The sequence below is a fragment of the Heptranchias perlo genome, chromosome 39 (assembly GCF_035084215.1).
Source record: "Heptranchias perlo isolate sHepPer1 chromosome 39, sHepPer1.hap1, whole genome shotgun sequence".
Lineage (NCBI taxonomy): Eukaryota > Metazoa > Chordata > Chondrichthyes > Hexanchiformes > Hexanchidae > Heptranchias > Heptranchias perlo.
The window spans coordinates 9287761-9306896 of record NC_090363.1 but is presented as its reverse complement, the minus strand read 5'-3'; the positions used below and the strand labels follow the sequence as shown (position 1 = coordinate 9306896).

The 19136-nt window shown below is 44.5% G+C and overlaps 1 protein-coding gene across 2 annotated transcripts; it reads right to left on the bottom strand.

Annotated features, from left to right (window-relative positions):
* Positions 1–9601: 9601 nt before the first annotated feature.
* Positions 9602–18098, bottom strand: LOC137305213 (calcium homeostasis modulator protein 6-like). Of its 2 annotated transcripts, none has more exons than XM_067974048.1 (3): positions 17417–18098; positions 16320–16606; positions 9602–14090 (listed from the first exon to the last, which is right to left on the bottom strand). In XM_067974048.1, exons 1-3 carry the CDS (start codon positions 17930–17932, stop codon positions 14039–14041), a joined length of 855 nt encoding a protein of 284 aa, XP_067830149.1. In that variant the 5' UTR covers positions 17933–18098; the 3' UTR covers positions 9602–14038. The 2 variants fall into 2 exon arrangements, with proteins under 2 accessions (XP_067830149.1, XP_067830150.1); XM_067974049.1 differs by having other exon boundaries at positions 9602–14087.
* Between the last annotated feature and the right edge of the window lie 1038 nt (positions 18099–19136).

Here is a 19136-nt window from a genome sequence, read left to right as displayed (position 1 = left end):
CCCACATTCTGAGAACAAATACAAAGAATAGAGGCTGTGCACCCTCCTTCACACAATGTGAGGCACATGGCTATGGCTGTTGCTGAGTCCAATTCCATTTTCCGTGGCACCATCAGGCAGGGCTACTCATCGATGCAGTGCATCCTGGAGCCAGTGGCAGATCCAGGAACATTTGCATCCATCCCCCATTACAAGGAGGCCTCCAGACCACCAAGTGCTTTCCACTTGGAAGCAAGTGGGCTTGGGAGAAAGGATGGAGAGATCGATGAGTACCCGATTCTGAGTTCCCTAGAGCAGCATCTCGGAGGGCTACAAGGATGCCAGGTGCACTCTCCCTCTGGGGTTTAGGGACCTTAGTGGTTCCGTTAGGAATGCTCTCCGAGTGGGATAGCAGGAGACCATTCCGAGGACCCTGCTCAGCCTCATGACAGCAGCTCCAGAGCGGTCTCTAGATTGTCCCCTCAGGGACCTTCACAAGTAAGAGTAAGTCTGGAGACCCAGATTGCTGAGGAAACAAGCCCAGAGACGCAGCACTGCTGTGGGACCATTCCAGCTCTGAGGGGAAGGCCACCTCTGTCCAAAGAGGCTCATTGTAAATGTAACCAACTACCCACATTACAGACCCCAGACCTCGGAAGTACGAGAAGGGGGCACAAAAAAGCCCTTAAACCCACAAGGGATAAACATACGGGCGGTCGTAAGTTTGCATTTTACCAATTTGTTCCACAACCATGATGATGTGCTGCATATTATTATTAGATCTGTATTTCACCATCACATTATAAACTGGAACTGCTAGTGCAAATAACATTTGTTGCATTAGATTCTTTCAGACAGTGGATCTCAGGGTTTGGAGAATGGTGACCTTGATCTTTGAGACGCAATGGCAAGAGATGGATCTCACGTGACTGAAGGTTTCCCGATTAAGTCGGCTTCACAGCTCTCAACCTGCAACGGAGTCCAATGCTGCCCCAATGATACTCAACACAACTCCAGTCAGATCAATTCACACTCACCAATTCTCAACACAACTCCAGTCAGATCAATTCACACTCACCAATACTCAACACAACTCCAATCAGATCAATTCACGCTCACCAATTCTCAACACAACTCCAATCAGATCAATTCACGCTCACCAATTCTCAACACAACTCCAATCAGATCAATTCATGCTCACCAATTCTCAACACAACTCCAATCAGATCAATTCACGCTCACCAATACTCAACACAACTCCAATCAGATCAATTCACACTCACCAATACTCAACACAACTCCAATCAGATCAATTCATGCTCACCAATACTCAACACAACTCCAATCAGATCAATTCATGCTCACCAATACTCAACACAACTCCAATCAGATCAATTCATGCTCACCAATACTCAACACAACTCCAATCAGATCAATTCACGCTCACCAATTCTCAACACAACTCCAATCAGATCAATTCACACTCACCAATACTCAACACAACTCCAATCAGATCAATTCACACTCACCAACACTCAACACAACTCCAATCAGATCAATTCACACTCACCAATACTCAACACAACTCCAATCAGATCAATTCACACTCACCAATACTCAACACAACTCCAATCAGATCAATTCACACTCACCAATACTCAACACAACTCCAATCAGATCAATTCACACTCACCAATACTCAACACAACTCCAATCAGATCAATTCACACTCACCAATACTCAACACAACTCCAATCAGATCAATTCACACTCACCAATTCTCAACACAACTCCAATCAGATCAATTCACACTCACCAATTCTCAACACAACTCCAATCAGATCAATTCACACTCACCATTTCGCAACACAACTCCAATCAGATCAATTCACACTCACCAATTCTCAACACAACTCCAATCAGATCAATTCACACTCACCAATTCTCAACACAACTCCAATCAGATCAATTCATGCTCACCAATACTCAACACAACTCCAATCAGATCAATTCATGCTCACCAATACTCAACACAACTCCAATCAGATCAATATTCATTGTGATGATCTCATGTCCAGAATTTGACACTTCCACCTTTTCATATGGACCAGAATTTTACTGTGGCCACAATAAAAGTCTGGTTTCCACAATTTGAACTCAATGGCCCCGATATTACCAGGGAGGAGGGATGACGGTGTTGGGGGGTGGGCGATTGGGCACGTGGGTAACCCGCCCAGTAAAATCCGTCCGTTCCCCACGCGATCGCGGGTAAATTGAAGCCACTTACCGTGGCATCCGGGTTTCCCGTCGTCAACCTGGGCAGCGGGCGGACTGCGCACCCGCATCACAGGCTGTCAGCTGGAGGAGTCCTATTTAAAGGGGCAGTCCTCCAATGCTGCTCCTGGAGCAAACAACCAAAATTGTACAATGGAGCAGACCAGGGGAAAGGCTGCTCCCAGATTTACTGATGCCTCACTCCAGGTCCTACTGGATGGGGTGAGGAGGAGGAGGGAGATTTTCTACCCGGCGGACGGGAGGAAGTGGCCTGCCTCTGCCACCAAGAAGGCCTGGCTCGAGGTGGCAGAGGAGGTCACCAGCAGCAGTAACATCTCCTGCACCTAGATCCAGTGCAGGAAGTGCTTCAATGACCTAACTAGGTCAGCCAAAGTGAGTACACTTACTCATTCCCCTACACTCCGTCTTCCACATCACCGCCCCCACCGCACAACTCATTCTGTACTGCCAACACTACTCGATCACATCACTCCTCACACTCACTCAAACCTCATCCTCAACTTACCTGCACTTACTCACCTCCCCAGTACTCATCCCACCACTACCACTCAACCCAATCCTCATACAATGTCATGGCTCTGTCTCATACTCACCGTCTGATGCATCTCTTTCACGGTCAGCCTCACCCATCCCTCACTCACACCTCTCTACTTTCTCCCTTTATAGGAGAAGGGAGCCCAGAATGCATGGGAGAGAGCGAAGACCGGAGGGGGGCTGCAACATCTGGTTGTCCTCACAGACACGGAGCAGGAGGCTCTGGAACTAAGCCACACCCTCGAGTGCCTGTCCATCGGGGACGCCGAGACTGCCACCCGACAAACGGCTCGTGACAGAACTTTAACATTCAGCACTCACAATAGCAAATGATGTTAACATGCCTTGCCATCTTCAGCACCTCAACATCTGTCAGCATGCTTAATATGGCCTTCTGTTCTCTTACGGGGCCTTCAGCGACTGCTGTGACGGCGGAGGGCGATTCCTCAGAGGAGCTGCCGGCCTCTGAGGGGGCACCATCACATCTGAGCAAGCCATCCACCAGCACAGATACACAAACCTCAGCGGGCCCCGTCCTCACTTAGTTGGGGTCGCACATGGTGAATCACCACACACATGTGAGCACGAGCAGACACTGGTGGCAAGGGCAGCTGTGGAGAGTCTGTGTCGGTGGGAGCACTCTTCTCCAGGCTCTGCTCAGCTGGACACAGATGCTGGACCCTGGGGGGCCATCCATGAAAAGGAGAATGATCGAGGGGCAGCAGCACATTTGCGAGGTGCTGGAACAGGTGCCACGCACAGTCTCCACAATCGCACAGAGGATGGAGGAATCCAACTCCTGCATGAGTGGATTGATGGCACAGATACAGGAGGGAATCTCTGAGATACTGTCACAGGGATGTGAGGGCATCTCTGAGATAGTGTCGTGGGTATGTGCGAGAATGTCTGCGATGGAGGAAAGGCTAGCCTCCATCGTGCTTCAAGCACGGCTCACGAATGAGTCTATTGAGGCCCTGACAACGGCCCTTCGGACTCAAGGTGAGCAACATTCTGCCGCCTTAAACAGGCAGGCAGATACTCTGGCACCGGCCTTACAAGGCTTCACACATGTCCTCCAAACTGTCGTCCAGCAGAGTGGTAGGAGTGATGTGGGCCTGGCCCAGGGGAGGGATGATGGTGAAAGGGGACATGGAAGTGGGGATGCCACTCAAAGCGCTCCCACGTCTCACCCGTTGCCCCCCTCTCAACCAGTACCCGCAATGCTGCCTCCTCTCCAGGTGGTCGAGTCTGCTCCTGCACAGGTGCAGGTGGAGCAGTCTTTGGAGGGGCCCTCACGGGCACCGAAACCCAGAGGGCGTAGGCCCAAAGCATCTAATCGGTCAGGGCATGAACAAGAGCAACCTGCCACTACCTCTGCTGCAGCCACAGGGGAAGCACCACGTAGGAGTAGTCATAAGGTTTTGTGAGCACAAAGGGGATGCACAAGGGTGTTTGACGGTTTGTCATGTTTTTTTATTTATATTTGATTCTTGTTAATGTCACATTAAATATTATTATTGTCACCACTACTGCCACGTCTTGGCCATTCTTGACTGGCTTGTGTAATAAGTCCCTTTCACGAGGTTCACCATGAACACCCACCATGATGCCACTTATTGGATCACTCTACAGTGGGTGTATGTGTAGTTGCACGACTATTTTGTGCAGGTGCCTGTGGCGCAGCACTGTGTTGTGTAGCTCCACGTGGCGGAGGTGGACGGCGTGCCTGGCAAGGCCGGTGATGTTGCTCGTCCTCGGATGAAGTGATGAATGCAGCTATGGCGCCCCCCACCCCCATCCTGATGGTGTGAGTTTGAGGGGGTCTGCAAAGTAGGTAAATGTGTTTGCACAGCAGAGTTTAGGGTATAAATTAATAACTTTGGGTGAAAAGACAAAGGTGTTGCAGCCAAAACTTTGTCTGAAGTGACAGAGTGTCCTGCTGCAATAAATGAGGTTTTCCCCCCAACTGTCAATTAATCCTTTGCATCTCCCACTGGCTTTTGGCTGAAACACGTCTGCTCCAACAGGGAGTGTTTCCTACATCACGGGAAACACGCTGAGGATCCTTCAAAATTGCACCCCTGCCAAAATCTCCACTCAATGAGGTCTGTCAAGTACCTCAACTATCTGACTAACTATCTAAATCAGCATTCCGCTGGCTTTAATTGTCGGTGGGAGTCCCACATGCAGGAGTTGTGTGCACGCAAATGCGTCACTGGGGAACCCACAAGTCAGCGAGTTGGAGCCGGGCTCCGAACCTGCTCTGGGATTCCGCCATTTTAGGAGCCCCCTGCCCCCAACGCAGCCGCTCAGCCATCTGAAAATCGGCCCCAATAACTCCAATTTTAATTCAGCAATATCGAAATTAAACACAAGACAAAACAGAGAAACTCTCAATATAGCACGTTCTTATTAAAACCCAGTAAATTACATTGCCTTTCGTTTTGTTCTTCTTCCAGACGTGCCTTTCCAAAAACTGTGAAAATACTGGAAATAACTGCTTTCACAGCTAATCAAAATCTTTGCTGCATTACACAACAGAGAAAAACACATAACAAACATTAAAAAGGGGCCGTAGCCCGCCACAGCGAAAAGAAAGCACTCAAAATGAGGACAGGCTTTTTAAAGAGCCAATACACTGCAAATAAAAGAACACATTCTGTAGTTTGTGATCCTCTCCCTTTCCCCTTCTTGATTCCATCATAGACTACCCTTTTTTTTTTACTTAAACCAAATTTCAAATTCTGATGTTTATGACTTAACCCTATTCTGTACTGACTCAAAGTCTCAAGCTCACAGTCTGTGTCCTCACCCAAGCCTGGGGTAGTGAAGGTCCCTCCATCTTTCTTTTTGTTCCTCCTTTTCAATTTCTTTCCCCTTTACAAATTTCTTCATCTTAGTCTCTACCTCGTACAAAGTCTGACAGAAGTCCCTATTTTATCTCCTCGTCCTTCTGCACAATTTCTTTCCTATAATGTCAAGGGCATGCATTACCATCACCTTGACTTCTCCTGTTGAGCATAAACCATTGGTGCAATCGCCATGGTTTATCCTCCCACAGGTCTGAAATGTGGCTACCTCACTTGGTCAGAACCACATCCTCCCCTTCTCGTCAGAATACAGTCAGTTCTCTCAACACTAGCTACCTCAAACCTTTAAGATTCGGGGCCACCCAGGGATGCTATTTGTTAGCAGCTTTCTCCCGGTACTGTCGCAACTATGGGTTGTTAATCCATCAACAATAACCTCCGCTTGATTCTAGCCTGAGTGGTTATAAAATAGTAAGATTAGTAGGTTGACTTACAACAGAATTGCATTGCAGCTGTCTTCAACATCACATTCACCAGTTAGTATAGTTATAATACAACCGTCTGCAGATTACATTAATGACAAACAATCAATACAACCTGAGCTGTCCATGTATCCAGGTAGATCAGACCTGACCACCGCGGACTGCCTGTGGCCATGTCCCCTCTTGAGAGCTCTAACTTTTGGGAGGGAGCATGCCCTATCTTTATACTATTTAGCTGTGTTGTTCTGTACATAAGCACCACTGGTCTTAACTCATGTTTGTAAACCATCCTACCGTGCTGACTCTCCAAAAACCACCAAGGATTGTTGTGTGTCTCAGTGTTTACATAGCCTTTTACCGTTATCAGGCCTTAGTATTGTAATTCTAACTTTGGACACCCTGTCTCGTGAAACTTACTGTTTTTCACTATTCTAATGCCTCAGCACTCTTTCAATAGCCTCTTGGGTTCCTGTAAGATATTTTCCTCAGAGATGCACGCCCTTGCCGTTCTATTTTTGATGCATGTTTTAAACCATATTCTTACAGGGAATGATTTTGTGAGTGCCCGCTCTGATATGGAGCCTCACTAACAGCGAGTGCCGTAACAGAGACGGCACACTGTGGTCCCAATTTTCTGACCTCTGCTCACACTAGTGAAGTTCTGCACTTGGAGTGGAGCCTCACAAAATCCCACCCCATAATAAACAGGAACAGAATGAATTTCATATCATGTATTTTTGTACGTTCGTTGTTTTTAGGTGAGGGGTGTCCCCCTCCCATTCATCTCCTGTGGGGTCTTTGTACTTCCGGAGGACAGGCAGCCTCTAGAGAACTCTACCTCACCTACAGGCACACTATGACATGTGGTTTCCTTGGTCTCCATTCTCTCACTAGGCTTTTCAGCCTTTGATCCCAGTCAGGAGGGCACTGAGACTGGGATAATCAGTGCCCAACTGTTGCTGAACATTCCTGCCTTGGATTGGAAATGAAAAGGATGCCAAGCAGGATTTTCGGGATTTGGGCGCTACGGGCAAGGCCGGCATTATTGCCCATCCCTAGTCGCCCCCTGAGAAGGTGGTGGTGGGCCTTCGTCTGGAACCATTTAAGTCCATGATTCTTGTTATTCTTTGTAGCAGTTTGATACAATTGATTGGCAGTTAAGAATCAAACCACGTTGGTGTAGGACTGGAGGCACATATAGGCCAGACCAGGTAAAGACGGCAGGTTTCATCCCTTAAAGGACATTGGAGAACCAGATGGGTTTTTATGGCAATCCAGCAGCTTCATGGTCACTTTTACTGGTACCAGCTTTTTATTTCCAGATTTTAAAAAAGGATTTCAAATTCTCAAACTGCCGTGGTGGAGACATGAACTAACATTCTCTGGATTATTAGACCAGGCCATTGGTTCCTAGTCCAGTAACGTAATCACTACACTACCCATGGAGCTTATTATGCCTATTTACAGACAACACAAAACTTGGAACAGCGAGGAGGGTAGTGATAGATTTCAAGAGGATGTAGACAGGCTGGTGGAATGGGCGGACACGTGGCAGGTGAAATTTAACGCAGAAAAGTGTGAAGTGATGCATTTCGGTAGGAAGAATGAGGAGAGGCAATATAGACTAAAGGGTACAATTCTAAAAGGGGGTGCAGGAACAGAGAGACCTGGGGGTATATGTGCACAAATCATTGAAGGTAGTAGGGCAGGTTGAGAAAGCAGTTAAGAAAGCATACGGGATCCTGGGTTTTATAAATAGAGGCATAGAGTACAAAAGCAAGGAGATTATGTTGAACCCTTATAAAAATATTGGTTCGGCCACAACCGAAGTATTGTGTCCAGTTCTCGGCACCGCACTTTAGGAAGGATGTGAAGGCCTTAGAGAGGGTGCAGAAGAGATTTACTAGAATGATTCCAGGGATGAGGGACTTCAGTTAAGTGGATAGACTGGAGAAGCTGGGGTTGTTCTCCTTAGAGCAGAAAAGGTTGAGAGGAGATTTGATAGAGATGTTCAAAATCATGAAGAGTCCTGACAGAGTAAATAGAGAGAAACTGTTCCCAATGGCGGAAGGGTCAAGAACCAGAGGACATAGATTTAAGGTGATTGGCAAAAGAGCCAAATGCGACATAAGAAAATAAATTTTTACACAGCGAGTGGTTGTGATCTGGAATGCACTGCCCGAGGGGGTGGTGGAGGCAGATTAAATCATGGCTTTCAAAAGGTAACTGGATAAGTACTTGAAGGGAAAAAATTTGCAGGGCTATGGGGAAAGGGCGGAGGAGTGGGACTAGCTGGATTGCTCTTTGCAACAGACTTGACAGGCCGAATGGCCTCCTTCCGTACTGTAAACATTCTATGATTCTATGATTCTATTGCTGGTTGGAGCTCCTGGCTGAGGCATGGCTTTTGGTCGCAGAGGCCTGTCCTGCTGATATCTGTGTGGAGAAAGTGCCTGGGACAGGATGAACAATGTTTTCAATGCCTCACATATCACCAAACCTGGGACGACTGGCTGGTGAAAACAAATAGACAACTTAGGGATAATTTTATCTTTGGGCAAGAGTGTAAAATGAGCCATATCAAATTAGCCGCCCAATATATACTCTCCCTGATTCTCCCTTTGGTTCACCTCAATGGAAACGAAAATCAGATGGGGAGTATAATGGGCAGCTAATACAATATCATCTGTTTTACACCATCGCCCAAAGTTAAAATTACCCCCTTAACTGTGTCAGAATAGTAATTAAACATACCCACAGGGGCGATAGTACAAAACGGGCAATATCAGATCAGCCGTCCATTAAACATCTCCTTTCCTTTCCAAGTCAGTGGTGTCTAAAGAGCGGCTGATCCAATTTCCCTCCATTTTACACAATCGCCAAAAGTTAAAATTACCCTCCATTGTTTTTGTGATTTGATGGTTTTTGGATTTCTGATGGCATTTTCTTTATATTCAGATGGCAATAGCCTGTTAAAATAAGCGAATCAAGTTGCCTTGCGGTGGGTTTGTGAGAGGAGTAGCTCATTGTTTCTGAGTGCGGCCTTTGATCAGTCACTGGCGAGCATGCCTGGGCTATCCCTTCTGGGGGGCTCCATTTGAATTATTGGTCGGGAATTTCCTGCTTCAGCTCTGCTGGCTCATGACGGGACCACATTTGAAAAATTCCCACACCTCGAACTCATGATTTTCCAACCAGTAATATTAATGAAAATTAATGTTTGGAAAAATCAAGGGCTAGCAGTACGTAATTTCTGGATATACACTCCCAGTGTGTGCTGGAGTGGAAAATCCCACAATATTTTAAAGCATTTTTGATTGTTGATTTTAGTTGCGCTCAACACACTTGCTCTGTGTTCACAACTTGTCATTACCACTTCACTAGCTGGTGGTTTGCTCTTGCGTTACACTTACTGTAGGAAAATCCTTATTTTGTGTGATTCTTGGACACTGGACGAATAGTCAAGCAAATAAGTCACTCTCACTCACGGTAGTTTCACCAATCAAAAGTAATTATTTAATGATGTTATCATTCATACAAGCATTCATGAAGCAAAATCAAACCATACAAATGACTTTCCTCTATAAAATCCCGTTATACACTTAATAATTCGCAACGCTATTATGCAATGACTTAACAAATCCTACACGCATTAGGCAAATCATTAAAACATATACAACCTTTAAACCAAGGATTTTGCTCATCAGGCCAGAAGGTTGATTGCCTCCTCTTCTTCTTGCATGATGTTCGACTGCAGTGTGCATTCCTTGTGACTGCCAGGTGGTAAAGAAGAGACGAGAGAGTGTTCTTCTCTCAAAGTCTTCTCTTTATATTGTTTTTTACCAATTGGACGTAGGATTGGAGAGTACCATTCTTTTTGTCCAATTGCTCCCTGTTGCTATGCCTCAATCATTAACATATCTCAATGATTGACAGTTTAGGCTTTGATCATGTGAGCGGAGACCCTTTGATGTCGAAAAGACCATGGGGGTGATTTTAATCCCCAAGAACAGGTGGGTTGAGGGCGGGTGGGAGTTGAAAATAGTTGGGTTTTGGGCCGCGGTTATTTCCGGGTTTAACTTGGGCACGTAAAAGTACGGCAATGCGAAGTCCGAAAATTTTGCAGTTGCAACCCAAAAAAACAACTATTATCAACTCCCACCCGCCCCCAACCCACCTGTTCTTGGGGGGGTTAAAATCACCCCCCATGTGTTCGAACAATGGGTTGTAAAAGGCTCCTTACATTTCTACGCCCAGACATTCTTAATGGTCCTTGCGTCTCCAATTTTAATTGCTTCAAGTATAGTAAGTGTAACGCAAGAATGTTATCCAGAAATCCATTCCTTATACCATTTGACCTTATGCTGGATGCAATACTGTTTGACGTTTTACAAATCCCAATTCTTTTGCACAGATTACCAAATAGGAATAAGAGGCCCCGGCTTTTTTCACACCAATCATTGCCTTCCTGATCCGAAGCCTTTAATGTATGTTCTTGTTGCCTTTTCTCACATTACCCCCTGCTGTGTTGAAAAGCTTGTGCTTCCAAACGCCCATGTGTTTTGAAAGCCTGACAATGCTTTAAACTCAATATTATCCATCTAGCTAATTAATTCAATAATCTAGATATCTATTCGCAGTACAATGTCTTTGATCCCGAAACTCAGACTTCCCCAATACCATCAGTGTCAATGAGGGAAAAACAGGATTTGTGAGAACAGTTTACCACATCAACAATCTGTGTTTGCAGGTTTTCAAATGTCTTTGTTTAAAAGCTGCACAGTTAACCCTTTCCTTCAAATATCTTTTGTTAAAGGCGTTTTGAACCCCACATTCCCTCCTCAAGTGGGTCTGTTGAATCTTTTGACTGATCCACTTCATACCCTGAGCATTTTCCTTGGTTATTAGGTTTTTAGCATTGATTCCTGTTTAGGACAGGTTTGCCGTGACATATGCAAAAAGAATATTTCTTTTCCGTGTTTTCTGATTAAATGTCGCATCACACATAAGCAAATTATCATAATAAACACTAGTATACATTGCGTACATATCAAAATCATACTAATCATTCTAACCCATGGGTGTTGTCTAACATTTAATACTGCCTCCCACCTAGCATGTTTATCACTTTTTCGACATTCTCTTGCTGCATTTTTACAAGGTACTTCTGTGAAGTTTTAGTATGTTCTATGATGGATTTAAGACTCAAGGATAATGGGGGGATTGGATGTCCAAACTGGACCACGGCTTTCAGGGCCTCATGCTGCATTGATATATTGACTTGAATCGTGGTGATATCATGGTGATACCATGAGTATCAGCACGATAGGACTTATCTTAGTCAATTCCGTCAGTACGGAACAAAAGGTTGGGGGTTCGACTGAGTACATTTGGTCGCCGTGCTCATATTTTGAATTTTGTGGTAGTCACACAATATTCTCCATGTCCTAGATAGACACTTTTCACCTGGTGGGCATCCCATGTCCGCAGCTGCAGACTGGCCATCCAGGGTAAACCCTCAGGCAGGTATGTCCCACCTTTTCGTTAAGTTGGCCTAGTATGATCTGATTCATCCATTTCATTTTTCCACCAAATATGGGGAAGTTGTATGGTATTCTGTTCTTTTTTGCACCTACAATGTAGTCTGATGCCTGTTCCTTCCTGGTCGAGCTATAAGCCATGTCTTTGTTCTAGACCATGGTATTGGCCAAGTCTTCCCTTTATCCTCACTACCTTGGTATGCTGTTATGCTACATTCTTCACTTTTTACTTGATATCCATTTACACACAATACGAAGATACATATACATATTATCATTACAAACAATAATTTCATTCTTTATGATGTTTTGTTTGCCTTTCCCGATATTGGTCTCAAGTCAGGACCTAGGACGAAACAGAACACATAGGTAATGTGTGCTCTTTGTTAGTATCTCGGCCTCGGCTTTAATTGCCATGGGCCAGTATGTCTCTGTCCTGCCACAGGTGGGTGTAATATCATCTCGTCCTTTTCATCCCACATCATAACTTAAGGAATTGTTTCCTCCAGCTGATCGATCACACCAAGTATATCTCCCTTATACTCTTTTAACTAATGTAAGGAATCTTACAACACCAGGTTATAGTCCAACTGTTTTATTTGAAAATGTTGGACTATAACCTGGTGTTGTACGATTCCTTACATTTGTCAACCCCAGTCCATCACCGGCATCTCCACATCATGACTCTTTTAACTGATTGACATGGAACCATTTTTTCTTTTCCCTTTCTCAGGACTACTTTGTACGCTGATGGATTGGCTTTATCCATAATGGGGTATAATCCAGAAAAACAGCCCTTTCTGTTGGGGTGTTTTTACCATAACCCTCTGTCCCACGTCCCATTCCACTGCTTTGGCTTTGGTGTCAAAATACATTTTGTTGGCCTTTTTTAGATTGTCCAATATTAGCGGCTGCAAAGACCATTGTCTGTTCCAACAGGCCACGTTGTTGATTAACATACCGTTCCTGAGTCAAGGCCTGATACTGAAGCTCAGACATATCCTGATCCATCCAATGTTCAGGGGTTCCCATCACCCTCCCTGTCATTAACTCATGGGGTGAAACCTTGGTGGTAAGTGACTCAGTAGGTCTCATAGCCATTAATGCTAAGGGCAACAACTGGGCCCATGTTTTTTGGGATTTCCCAATCAACTTCCTTAGCATTGTTTTTAATGTTCTTTCCACTAGGCCTGATGTGGTAGGATTATGGGAGATATGGAATCATGTTTTGATTCCTAACAGCTGCATAACAGCTTGTAGTACCCTCCCAGTAAAATGACTTCCCTGGTCCGAGCCAATGGACTTCGGGAGTTCGCATCTGGTGAGTATGTAATTCACCAGTGTCTTTGCAGTGGCCTGTGCCGTCACTTTGGGGGTCAGAAATGCTTCTACCCATTTTGAGAATGAGTCAACTACCACCACCATGTACTGATTTCCTCGTGAGGACTGGGGAAAGGGCCCAATATAATCTATCTGTAGATCTGTCCAAGGGCTGGCTGTCGGCCGAGTGTGGCGCAACAGTGCCTTCTTGGTATTCTCATCTGGGTTGTGTTGTACACAAATTAAACAGTTTTGACAGTAATGCTCCAACTGGCCTTTCATTCCTGGCCACCGTGCTACTTGCTGGAGCCTTCTCGTCTTTCACCAACAGTGTCTTTACCTCTTCCCATTCCCGCTTTAGATCCGATACTTTTATTTCTAACTCTTACTTTGCCTTCTCATCATTTTCTTTTTGTTTACTGAAGGCAAGTAGCCATATGGCTTTAGCCTGTTTTTAAAATGTTTCCCACTCTTTTATCATATATGCCCACCTATCATGTATGTTTCAAAAGGGTCTGACTGATGGCCCTCCACTTGGAACCATTCCTTATTCCCTAGTAAATTTTTGAATTGGTACTTCCATTGTTATATTTCACCGTCTCTACCTGTTTCTGATTCTCAAACGTTGACCTTTAACCTTCCGATTATACCCTCCACTCATCCTTGCCCAGAAAACTATGTTTCTGTCGAAACATTTCTCCAGTATTGTTTTAACTCGTTCGGTTATACCCTCCGCCCATACGTTAGCTCAGTATAATCACTTTCTTTGTCTGACTATGTCAGTGTCCCACCTGGGGTGCCATTAATGTAGGGAATTCCTTATTTTGTGATTTTTGGACACTGGGTGAATAGTAGCTTCATCAATCAAAAGTAATTAATTATGTTATTCATACAAGCAATCATGACGCAAAATCAAGCCATACATATGACTTTCCTCTATAAAATCCCATTATGCACTTAATAATTCACAACACTATTATGCAATGACTTAACAAATCCTACACACATCAGGCAAATCATTAATGCATATACAACTTAAAACCAAGGATTTTGCTCATCGGGCCTGAAGGCTGACCGTCTACTCGTCATCCTGCCTTAAGCTCCTCAGCGGCATGGATTCCTGGTGACTGCTGGGTGGTAAAGAGAAGAGAATATAAATCTTATTATATTGTTTTTTACCAATAGGACGTAGGATTGGAGAGTGTCATTTTTTTTATCCAATCGCTCCCTGTTGCTATGCTTCAATCATTAACATACTTCAGTGATTGACAGTTTAGGCTTTGATCATGTGACTGGAGACCCTTTGATGTAGAAAAGAGCATGGGGGTAATTTTAACCCCCAAGAACGGGTGGGTTGAGGGTGGCTGGGATTTGAAAATAGTTGCTTTTTAGGTTGCGACCGCAACCCGGCTTTATTTCCGGGTTTAACTTGGGCACGTAAAAGTACGGGCTTCCCACTGGGAATGCAAAGTCCGAAAATTTTGCAGTTGCGACCCAAAAAAACAACTATTTTCGACTCCCAGCCGCCCCGAACCCACCTGTTCTTGGGGGTTAAAATCACCCCACATGTGTTCGAACAATGGGTTGTAAAAGGCTCCTTACATTTCTACGCCCAGACATTCTTAATGGTCCTTGCGTCTCCAATTTTAATTGCTTCAATGGCATCAAATCCATTCCTTATACCATTTGACCTTATGCTGGGTGCAATACTGTTTAATGTTTTACAAATTCCAGCTCTTTTGAACAGATTGCCAGATAGGAATGAGAGGCCCCGGCTTTTATCACACCGGTCATTGCCTTCCTGATCCGAAGCCTTTGATGTATGTCCTTGTTACCTTTTCTTACATTATCCCCTGCTGTGTTGAAAAGCTTGTGCTTCCAAATGCCTATGTGTTTTGAAAGCCTGACAATGCCTTAAGCTCAATATTATCCATCTAGCTAATTAATTTAACAATCTAGATATCTATCCACAGTACAATGTCTTTGATCCCGAAACTCAGACTTTCCCAATGCTTTCAGCGTCAGTGAGGGAAAAACAGGATTTGCGAGGACACAGATAAAGGGGAACCAGTGGATGTAGTATATTTGGATTTTCAAAAGGCATTCGATAAGGTGCCACATAAATGGTTGTTACACAAGGTAAGGGCTCATGGGGTTGGGGGTAATAAATTAGCATGGATAAAGGATTGGTTAAAGGACAGAAAACAGAGAGTCGGGAGAAATGGGTCATTTTCAGGTTGTCAGGCTGTAACTAGTGGGGTGCCGCAAGGATCAGTGCTTGGGCCTCAGCTATTTACAATCTATATTAATGACTTAGATGAAGGGACTGAGTGTAATGTATCCAAGTTTGCTGACGATAAAAAGCTAGGTGGCAAAGTAAGCTGTGAAGAGGACACAAAGAGTCTGCAAAGAGATATAGACAGATTAAGTGAGTGGGCAAGAAGGTGGCAGATGGAGTATAATGTTGGGAAATGTGAGGTTATTCACTTTGGTAGGAAGAATAGAAAAACAGAATATTTATTAAATGTTGGTGTTCGAGAGACTTGGGTGTCCTCTTACAAGAAATACAAAAAGTTAGTACGCAGGTTCAACAGGCAATTAGGACAGCAAATGGCATGTTGGTCTTTATTGCAAGGGGGTTGGAGTACAAGAATAAGGAAGTCTTACTACAGTTGTACAGAGCTTTAGTGAGGCCTCATCTGGAGTACTGCAAACAGTTTTGGTCTCCTTATCTAAGGAAGAATATGCTTGCCTTGGAGGCGGTACAAGAAAGGTTCATTAGATTAATTCCTGGGATGAGAGGGTTGTCCTATGAAGTGAGGTTGAGTAGATTGGACCTAATCTCTCTGGAGTTTAGAAGAACGAGAGGTGATCTCATTGAAACGTATAAGATTATGAGGGCGCTTGACAGGGTAGATGCTGAGTGATTGTTTCCCTTGGCTAGAGAGTCTAGAACAAGGGGGCATAGTCGCAGGATAAGGGGTCGGCCATTCAAGACTGAGATGAGGAGGAATTTCTTCACGCAGAGGGTTGTGAATCTTTGGAATTCTCTACCCCAGAGGGCCATGTATGCTGAGTCTTTGAATGTATTCAAGGCTGAGATCGATAGATTTTTGGACTCTAGGGGAATCAAGGGATATGGGGATCGGGCGGGAAAGTGGAGTTGAGGTCGAAGATCAGCCATGATCTGATTGAGTGGTAGAGCAAGCTCGAGGGTCCGTAAGGCCTACTCCTGCTCCTATTTCTTATGTTCTTATGTTCTAACCACATTGCTGTGTTTGCAGGTTTTCAAATGTCTTTTTTTTTAAATGGGGTACAGTTAACCCTTTCCTTCAAATATCTTTTGTTAAAGGAGTTACCTTCCCACATTGGGCGGTGGAATTCCTTCACTATGTCCTTCTCTCTGAGTCTCTCCGATGTTGGGAAGTATTCTATTGATCCTATCTTCAGTGTTTTCTTCCACATTTTCTTCTACTTTGTTTTTCAATTTCTTCATAATTATCTTGTTTTCGCCTTCTTCACACATATAATCATATTGAAACTTGTAATAAGCATCATTCTTGCAGTCGAAGCAGGTCCATTGAGGAAGGAAGTAGAGGACTGTCATCACAATCAGGGATATAACAAATACAAGGGCACCGAAGAGCTGTTAAGGTGTGGGTGGAGAGATAAGAAAATAATTTAAACAAGGACCCTTTAACAGAACTGTTCCATTCTAGAGAATAAAGGTTCATTTTGTGAGGGGCGACTCCCGGCATGGAGTGCAAATCAGAGAATCAGTGTGTCGATCCCGATTTTAAACAGTATGTTGGTGTAGGACAGAAAGCAACAAGCTCGATGTCCTGCTGAACCCTGAGCTGAGCTTAAGCCCACATGTCCAAGGTGCCTACTTTCATCTCAGCAACATCACCCACCTCTGTCCCTCTCTCACTCTCACTGCTGCTGGAATCCTCACTCATGCCTCTGTCACCTCCAAACTCAGATTTTCAAATGCCTCCCTTGCTGGCCTCCGAAGCCCCACGCTACACAAACTCCAGCTGATCCGTAACTGGCACCCACTCTCTATCACCCCTTATCCTCGTGGATCTCCTCGAGCCCACGTCCCTCCTGCATTCTCCTCTGTTCCAACTCTGGTGGTACTGCCTCCCTCTGTTCTACCACCAGTCACAGAGCTTTCAGCCATCTCGCCCCACACTGAACATCTCAGGGTCATTACATCTCCCTCCACGCTAAGGTTACTGCATGTCTCCTAAGCTCAAAAAGGTCCCTTAAGATCTACAGTATATGCAGTATTTTCAGCTGCCTCCCCAGTCCTCCCTTCGACTGCAACTCGGGTCTGATCTCCAACTATGAAGTGTCTTGAGGTGCTTTGCTGCATTAAAGGTGCTATGTAAATGCAAGTCGTATTTTCTGTTACAATTACACATTGGAAGTAACATTTAAAGACACTACTCACCCGTGATTCATTGCAAACTTTTTGTAGATGAGGTGGAATTTCACCGGGATTCTGGTTGCACTGGGATTCACTGCAGTTCCTACTGTTAACAGCCGCATTTTTTCTCATTAACTTTGAACAGGCATAGTAATCCCCGTCCAAGAAGAGTATGCTGATCCACATTATCGGTGGAATCAATGCTTTAAGCACCACCATCAACAGGAAATAATATTTAAATGGATTGCATTTACACGAAGGGGCAATTAAATCATTCCTAAACCTACACCTACACCATTTCAGTAAATCACTTTGCAACATTAGACTGATCATAAACAATGAAATTGCAGGGATTAAGAAGGATAGCAAGGCGTAGGTATAATTCCATCCCACAGCACAGGGACATGGGACCTTTTGCTCCAGTAGCTGTTCGAATCCAATAAGTATTAGACTTGCTCCAACATTCCCGAAGATTCGAACGATGCCTGAGTTAGACAGCAAGCTGTCTTTGAGTCCCACTAATATCTGTCTAATGGCCATCAGGATCACGCACAACTGATTCAAGCAGCCACAATAACCACAGTTTGTAGAAAGTCACTGGTGAGTTTATAATAGGATTTGTTAAGCTCCAGCCAGGTTGTTCAAGCAAGTTGAAACATCTGTAGTTCGATCTTATCTCTCCTGTGTCCTAATTTGGAAGCGAACACAGTCAAGTACAGGAAATGAAAGCATCACAGATAGCACAAGCTGTGGCACACCACTTCCATTCTTACTTGTTTACGTTCAAAGTTTTGACATTGAGAAAATATGGGCGGAATCATCCGAGGCCCCGTGACAGGAAACAAAGAGTAGCGGTGAAAGATTGTTATTCTGACTGGATGGAGATGTGGATTGGTATTCCCCAGGTATTAGGACCAGTGCTTTTCTTGATCTATATTAATGACTTTGAGTTGGGTGTACAGGGCACAATTTCAAAATTTGCAGATGATGCAAAACTTGGAAGTGTAGTGAACAGTGGATAGTGATAGACTTCAAGAGGACATAGACAGGCTGGTGAAATGGAAGGACACATGGCAGATGAAATTTAACGCAGAAAAATGCAAGGTGATGCATTTCAGTACGAAAAATGAGGAGAGGCCATATAAACTAAAGGGCGCAATTCTAAAAGGGGTAAAGGAACAGGGAGTTCTAGGGGTATACAATTATTGAAGGTGGCAGGGCAGGTTGAGAAAGTGGTTAAAAAAGCGTACGGGATCCTGGACTTTTTAAATAGAGGCATAGAGTACAAAAGTAAGGAAGTCATGATGAACCTTTATAAAAGACTGGTTCGGCCACAGCTGGAGTATTGTGTCCAGTTCTGGGCACCGCACTTTAGGAAAGATGTGAAGGCCTTAGAGAGGGTGCAGAAGAGATTTACTGGAATGATTCCAGGGATGAGGGACTTTAGTTACATGGATAGACTGGAGAAGCTGGGGTTGTTTTCCTTGGAACAGCGAAAGTTGTGAGGAGATTTGATTGAGGCGTTCAAAATCATGAAGGGTCTAGACAGAGTAGAAACTGCTCCCATTGGAGGAAGGGTCAAGAACCAAAGGGCATAGATTTAAAGTGATTGGCAAAAGAACCAACGATGACATTAGGAAAAACTTTTTTACACAGCGAGTGGTTAGGATCTGGAATGCACTGCCTGAGGGGGTGGTGGAGGCAGATTCAATCATGGCCCTTCAAAAGGGAACTGGATAAGTAC

Bases quoted from the DNA above. Each gene is read 5' to 3' on its own strand.
- LOC137305213 (XM_067974048.1), bottom strand. From the start codon at position 17,932: ATGGCCATTAGACAGATATTAGTGGGACTCAAAGACAGCTTGCTGTCT. The intron at 16,607-17,416 runs GTGAGTAGTGTC...ACACCTTAACAG, and splicing joins AAGTTTGCAATGAATCACGG to CTCTTCGGTGCCCTTGTATT. The intron at 14,091-16,319 runs GTAACTCCTTTA...TTTACCACCCAG, and splicing joins CCACCGCCCAATGTGGGAAG to CAGTCACCAGGAATCCATGC.